We start from the raw sequence: 6,957 nt of genomic DNA, 5'->3' as shown, positions 1-6,957 counted from the left end.
GTGCTCTTCGACTGGCTGTGCAAACATTTGCAAGACTGTTATTTTTTTGCCTTTAGAAAACACGCTTCAATAACATTCAAAACTCGAGACGTGCGAGGCCTTGGCTTGTCACCGAAGAATATTCGTATCTCCTAATATCTGCTGGGCGCTACATGTGTTGTAAATTTATGAGCTGTCATATAAATCTTTGCACTTGGGCACCCTTATGCGATACGTGTGTGCCCCGAATTGGAGGGGCGTGGCGCCTGTTTGAGGGCTGATAAGAAATGTGGGATACTGGAGGAACCCTTTTACGCTCACAAATGGGGGCATTTTTCATTTGCATGCATGGTTACTTGAGGAAATTCATAATTTTTATGCCAGTCCTAGGCCCATCTAATTGGGTACAGAGACTTAGTTGCCAGGGTTGTCACTCTCATTTGTTTAATTAATATTGCCACCGAGCTAAGCATTTGCTTGCCGACTGCCACATGTGCACTTTTCTTTGGGGCTTGTCAGCAATTTGCAAAGTGCTGGTCTGAGATTTTTCCACTTTACAAATCCAAGAAGTCGCACCTTACAACAAAAGTTTAAATGAATATGTGAAGCTTATATATAATTTAGCCATTTCATAGATACCTTGAATGTCTTCTATAATGTTTTGTAAAGTTAATATAATTTTATTAAATGCTTTGCTTTAAATACATTATATAAATAGATAATATTTACTATAACATTATATTTTGGCACGCTTTTTCTCCGCTCTACCAGCTTCAATTTCACTGGGTCTCCGATTGTTCGGCTTGCTTGAGGGGATTGCCCTTGTCGTCGATCTCCATGGACGGCACCAAAGGGGGCTTAAATCCATACTCCAGCTGAAGATTGCGCCCGAAGTCGGGACTGCGCTTCAGGGAGTGTCCGTTGCGCCATCGCTGGAACTCATCGAACTCGCTGGTGAGCGGGGAATCCCCAACGTCTGAGTTCGCAGATGTTGGAGCTGGAACGACGCCAATGTAGGACTTAACCATTTTGGTGGGAGTCGAGGCGGCGGCGGTGGCCAAATCGGCGGGAAGGGTATTATAGATATATCGGGATCCCTGCAACCAAGGTGAGCCCTGTGGCGGCGGTGGAGGTCGAAGGTCGAATTTCATGTCAGCCAAACTGAAGGTGGCGACCTTGGGCGCCTCTCCCCTCACGGGTTTCACTGGTTGCTTGATGGCCGCCACCGGCTTGCTCAACTTGACCGCTTTGGGAGATTGGGGGATAGGGGTTTTGGCGGTGAGCTGTGGCAGCAACTTCTTCAGCATCCGTGTGTAATAGTTTTGCAACACTTTCGGTGGAATGTGGGCAACGGAGTGGGTCCAGGGCGTTAGGGAATTGGGGTGGGAGTAGTGGGGAAATGACAGCGAGGAGTGTCCCGGCGGCATGGGCATGTGAATGGCCACGGGGACATGTATCGGAATCGCCATCGGTCGGTCCACAAACTTTTCCACAATCTTCTCCACATGCACGGGCTTCTCCACAATGCGCTCCACCTCAACGGGCACATGCTTCTCGACGATTTTCTCCACCACCCTCTCCACGGGATATGGAACGGGATGTTCGACAATGGTCTCCACTGGGTACGGACGATCCACGTAGTGCTCCACGTGGACAGGCACGGGCACAGGTTGTGGAACGGCATATGGTATGGGTATGTGCTTCTCCACCACCTGTTTGACATGATGATCGTGGTCTTTAAGTTTTTCCACGTGATATGGCTGCAGTGAGGGATGCTCATGATGCTCCAGGTGATCTTGATGCAAGTGAGGCTCATGCTCTGGCTGAGGCTCATGATGGATTATGTGATGATCTTGATGAATCTGATGTATCTGGGGCTCCGGGTGTTGCTCTGGTTGCGTATACACTGGACCTGGGTGAACCGTTTGTTCACTATGACCTGGAGCTGTGAGTCCGGAATGATTTGTATCCAAATGGACGGAGGCATGCGAGACGGCCACTTCCTGGGGCGTACTATCGTATTCCACGTGAATAGGATTTTTAGCCAGAGATGCGTAACTCTTGGAAGGATCAGGTGCCTGCGAAAGGTGATTCTGCGGATATGGCTGGGGGTAAATGGTCTCGTGCTGCTCCACCAATCGGCCATCCTTCTCCGTGATTAGCTTGTTGTGGATGTTCACAGACTTCTGAACCTCCACAAAGGTGTATGGAGTGGACTTCTTTGGAGCTGGAGCTGGAGCATGTTGGATGATGGTCTGGGAGGGCTCGGCATGAGCCTCGGCAACGTAGTTATGGGGAGCCGGGTGATTCACTGTGATCTGGACTCCTGGCTCAAATGGCGTATGCGCAATGGATGGTGCCGCCGAGGAGTGGGGTGGACTTGGAGTGTTCAAGGTCACAAACACCAGACTATTTGGAGTGGCGGAAACGGGTGTGGGACCTGCATAGCCAGAATATTGCTGGACATCCGGCGCAGGCGACGATATGGCCTTGGTGTGCAGCAACTCCGACTGCTGCTGCGGCTTGCTCTGCTCTTGTGGTATCACCTGGCTAAGCTCCTGTTGATAGGCCAACTGGGCAGCAGGTTTCACAAATTGGCCGGCGTAGTCTCCTTCCTTCGGCGTCCGTGGATTCGGGCGCTGTGGAGGATTCTGCACCTCGTAGTGGAAACTGCCCTTCGGGAGGGGTCCGTCGCCACTTCCGGAGACAATGGGATTGAAGCTCTTGAGGAATTGCCGTGATGGTGCCTCTTGACTGGGATGATGCTGCTGGAATCTCTGCTCACTGTGCGCCTGGAAGTGATCCAAGGCCTGCTGCGCAGGCTGCGACTGGGACTCCTTGGGTGTCTGAAAATATGTGTAATATGTGTATTATCATTTCGGATTCTCCAATGCCATCCTACCTTTGCCTCTGCCTGCTGAGGTTTTCCCTGTGGTCCGTCGTGTACGATGTGCACATTGATCTCCTGATCCTGACCGGGACCCTTTTGGTTGGCATAACTCTCGATGCCATTGAAATTTGGAACTGGAACTCGCTGCTGGTAGGCCTCCCGGCCCACGTGGCGTGTCTCCGCAATCTGGTTGTCATTGATCTCCTGCCCCTCTTCCAGGTCCGGATCGTGTTCGCCCAGGATCACAATTGGAGAACTTTCTGCTGCCACTAGAGTCTCGTTGTCATCGCCCTCCGGTTGGAGCAGCACACTGGGCAGCACTGGAGCCGCCACAGCAGCTCGATTGATCCTAAGCAGCTCATCTCGGGAAATGTGGTTACTGCCATCTCGGAATCCCGGATCCCTAATCTGCTCAACCACTATCTCCGTGTGACCTGGTCCCAATTCTCGACGGTATTCCTTCGTCACTGTGGTTTGGTAACTGTAGTAGGTGGCATTCGGCGCTGGAGGCTTCGTTTGCTTTTCAGTGCTGGCTGCCTCTGTGGTACTGACCACATCCACAACTGTTGGCCGGACCACCGCCTTATTCGTGGTCGTAGACGTGGTGGTGGATGTATCTGTATTGCCACTAAATCGGAAAATGTCCGAGAATCCCTTGGGGAACAGATTGGACAGCACCTCGTTCACGGTTTCCGTTCGCGAGCGGGTCACTGTCTGCTCAATGGGTCTTTGTCGACGAGCCACTTCCACTGGCAGCTCATCGTTGATCTCGAACTGGATGTAACCATGTCCATTGGTGGGACTGTCTGAATCTTTGGGAGGCAGAGCAGTGGGCAGAAAGCCTGGAACACTGTAGAAAATAACCCTCTTGTTATTTATAATTATTTGCATATTTAAGTTGAAAGACAGCAAAACTATCTTTAAGATTTTTGATGAAGCCTTTTCATTTTTCCTTTTGACTGTTGACTTACCCGACGAACTCCGTTTCGGTTTCTGTTTCTATAGGATCTTCCCCTTCCCGTTTGAGTTCCCTCTCCAGATCCGGATCCACGCGCACTTCGTCGGCCAAGTTTGGACCTTCGATGACCTCGCGGATGAGTTGCTCGGCTGGCTGCTTATTAAGCTGTCAAAAGCGACGCTCATTGCCTGTCAAAATCTTTCACTAAACTCGGACTTACCTCCTTGCCGCTGCTGTCACTCAGGGCTTCAGTGGCCGCTGCCTCCACCGTCAAATTCTGGGGGAGATCGCCAGGGGCCGAGACTGCTGCTGAGGATGGTGGTGTTGATGAGGATGTAAGGATGGGGGGCTCATCCGAAAGGGCCGGCTGGACGATGATGGCCAAGAGACAGCAGAGCGTGGCTGCCGCCGTTAGCAGATGTCGTTGGTGGCGGTGGGGCCACATGGAGCTATTACGGAAATGGCCAAAAGCAGAAAGAGTTAGCTGGAAGTTGTTGGGCTTTTTGGCGTGCGAATAGTGGTATCGATGCTGGTGGTGGTGGTGGTGGTGGTGGTGTGAATAACCCCGGCGACCACGACAAATTCCAAGCGACAAATGGAGGAGTCGTCAAGCCTGTTTGGGCCCGCTCCAAAGGCCATCCAATAGCCTCCACTTGAAACCAAGCCACTCGAATCCACTGCACTCCACTCCACTCCTGACTACTATGGCCACTCACTTGTCGGGCTGTTTGATTTTAACCGATACGTCGCTGGATGATGATTTTTCCTAAGTGGCTGCCAAGGCAGGCACTTTGGCGCTTCTCTTTCTCCTTTGCTTTAAAAGAGATTTTCCCTAAAACGTTTGTCGTTTTTCCTGCCAAGTTGTTGAACTTGGCGCTGCGTTTGCGCTTGGGGCTTATGTCATTGCTACTGGCAACGTAATGAATTATTAATTAACCCCCCCCCCCCAAAAAACTCCATTGAACCCCTTCTCCCCCTGCCCGCTGCAACAACGCATTTAATTTGGAAAATTGAAATTGATGGCGTTTAAAATGGTTCGTACGGGTTTTCACATAGTTTGGCCACTGCGCCTGTATTTTGATAGGCATTAAATATGCATGCCAAAACATATTTCACCTGCAATATTCATGGCTAAGTGGCCCGTGGCGCTTTGCAGCCGGTCTTGCAGACTATCTTGTTGGCCAAATAACACAAGAAAGTGGAGCTTTCAGTAGGGAAATTGTGGCTTTAATTGGGCATGGATAACGATCTGAACGGAGCTATTAAACGGGAGGCATTTCATATGCATATGTCCTAAGTCCTTTCGATTGGCAATAAATATAAGGCACCTTTGATGATGGTGCTGCCTTCACTGAATATATCCATACAAGTCCTTTGCGTTAAATCACAAGCAAATTGCATTCGTTACTAACTCAATTTGCACATTGAAATTATTCTTGCTTTACGCCCGCAGAGGAAATGCATTATAATTTGCGCAGCTAAATGGGCATTTAAAATATATTCCGCTTTTTGCATTTACCTGCATCCATTAAATACTGCGCGATGGAATTTATTTATTCGTGTTTTGTCGTAGAATTTGTATGCGGCCAGGCCAAATGAAATGAAAACACTCAATTATTTATATTGATTGCCGCACAATTAAAACGCACTTATAATCACTTTTCTATTCGATTAAAACAATTGTAATTCGCCGCCGAGCTCGTCTGCAATGGCACAAAAGTGTATTTCTCTTCTTATTATTATTTTATTTTCGTTTTTTTTTTTTGGCGGGGAAATCGAACTCGATGCAATATCGGTTTTCAGGTGCTCTTTTCGTGCGACCCTGCCAGTTGCGCGTGCGCGTTGCGAATGAAAGTGAAACCGTGGGGCACTGAGCATTTCGTTTTCTTTTCATCGTCGTGGGCTGCTGCAAGTTGCTGTCGTCGCCGATGTTGTTGCTTCTGCTGCTGCGACTGATTTTGCTGCTGCTGCTGCGACTGATGTTGCTGCTGCGATCCTTAAAGTGTAGCACAAAACTTGTCCATCCAGCGATTGCGCAAGCGACGCTGTCTTTTTTGCTCCTTCACGTCAATGACAATTTGGTTTTTATGGCTTTCTACGACGGCAGCATTGACCCTGCCGAAAAATATATACAAAAAAAAAACAAAAACCAAAGAAAAAATGCAAAACTGGTAAGAGCGCGGGAAAACTTTTGAAACTGGTTTTCGGCCTGGCAAATGCCAGAAAGGCATGTGGCTAAATCCGCTATGAAAGCCCTTGTCGTGGCCTAAACGCCCTTTGCCACTTGTTTTTTGGCTCGTTGACATAAATATCTTGCCGCATTTCCTTGCCCCATAAACACCTGCAGCGCAATTATCGCATTCAGTTTACACACCTGTCGGTTCGATCACCTTACGAACGCATTGTTTTCATACGCTTTTCCTCCGATTTTCCACCGGAGTGTTTTCATTAATTTTTAATGAGTTGCCGTTGTTGCTGTGGAGCGTTTGACGTTTTTGGCTGATTGATTAATGTGAATGCGGTTTTGCGTGCGGCGGCACAGCGGTGGACTTGTTTTTTTATTTCTGTCTGATTTATTAAAATGCGTCTTTTTTATTAATGCTTTGGTAATTCATTTTATTTATTGCATATTTAATGCTATCGTTTTTCTTTTGTTTTTTGTTTTGTTGTGCGCGCTTTGAAGATATTTTTATTTTTTATGACAAAATTATGTGAGTCGAGGAATTGCATGAATTTAAATGGTCATTTGAACAGATCATTTAATTTTCGAATGGCAACCATTGCAGCAACTTTTCAATTCCGAGTATTACATCAGTTTAGTATAAATTTAATTTACCAATTTATTGATTTGTCATGCAACAAAAATGTTTGCTATTTTAATTAAAATGCTTTATTTATACCTATTTCAGGCAGCATTACTTTTTTATTTTGTAGTTGGCAAGATAACTACCAAAACAAATGTGGGGGAAAGTGGGCGTTCTGGCAGAGCTAATGCCTCCATTACCCGAACATATAGATCCAACGATCATTTTTAGTGTGATTTATGCCATCCGTAATCGGTAAGCTTCTTTATCTGCGTGCATCTCATTAAAGACATGTTGCATGCCCCATGTACACACAACTGACTTTC

General features: G+C 47.6%; 1 protein-coding gene across 1 annotated transcript; it reads right to left on the bottom strand.

Moving 5' to 3' along the window:
- Window positions 1-644: 644 nt before the first annotated feature.
- CG6280 (uncharacterized protein) lies at window positions 645-5,652 on the bottom strand. The gene is made up of 5 exons (NM_137054.2): window positions 5,347-5,652; window positions 4,048-4,276; window positions 3,841-3,992; window positions 2,882-3,719; window positions 645-2,825 (listed from the first exon to the last, which is right to left on the bottom strand). Exons 2-5 carry the CDS (start codon window positions 4,270-4,272, stop codon window positions 759-761), a joined length of 3,282 nt encoding a protein of 1,093 aa, NP_610898.1. The 5' UTR covers window positions 4,273-4,276; window positions 5,347-5,652; the 3' UTR covers window positions 645-758.
- Between the last annotated feature and the right edge of the window lie 1,305 nt (window positions 5,653-6,957).

The sequence above is a fragment of the Drosophila melanogaster genome, chromosome 2R, assembly GCF_000001215.4.
Source record: "Drosophila melanogaster chromosome 2R".
Lineage (NCBI taxonomy): Eukaryota > Metazoa > Arthropoda > Insecta > Diptera > Drosophilidae > Drosophila > Drosophila melanogaster.
The sequence above is the reverse complement of the archived record's forward strand: the minus strand, read 5'-3'. Positions and strand labels throughout refer to the sequence as shown.

Coding starts and splice junctions, on each gene's coding strand:
- CG6280 (NM_137054.2), bottom strand. CDS start 4,272: ATGTGGCCCCACCGCCACCAACGACATCTGCTAACGGCGGCAGCCACG. Junction 3,993..4,047: donor GTGACAGCAGCGGCAAGGAG/GTAAGTCCGAGT, acceptor CGCTTTTGACAG/CTTAATAAGCAGCCAGCCGA. Junction 3,720..3,840: donor ACCGAAACGGAGTTCGTCGG/GTAAGTCAACAG, acceptor TATTTTCTACAG/TGTTCCAGGCTTTCTGCCCA.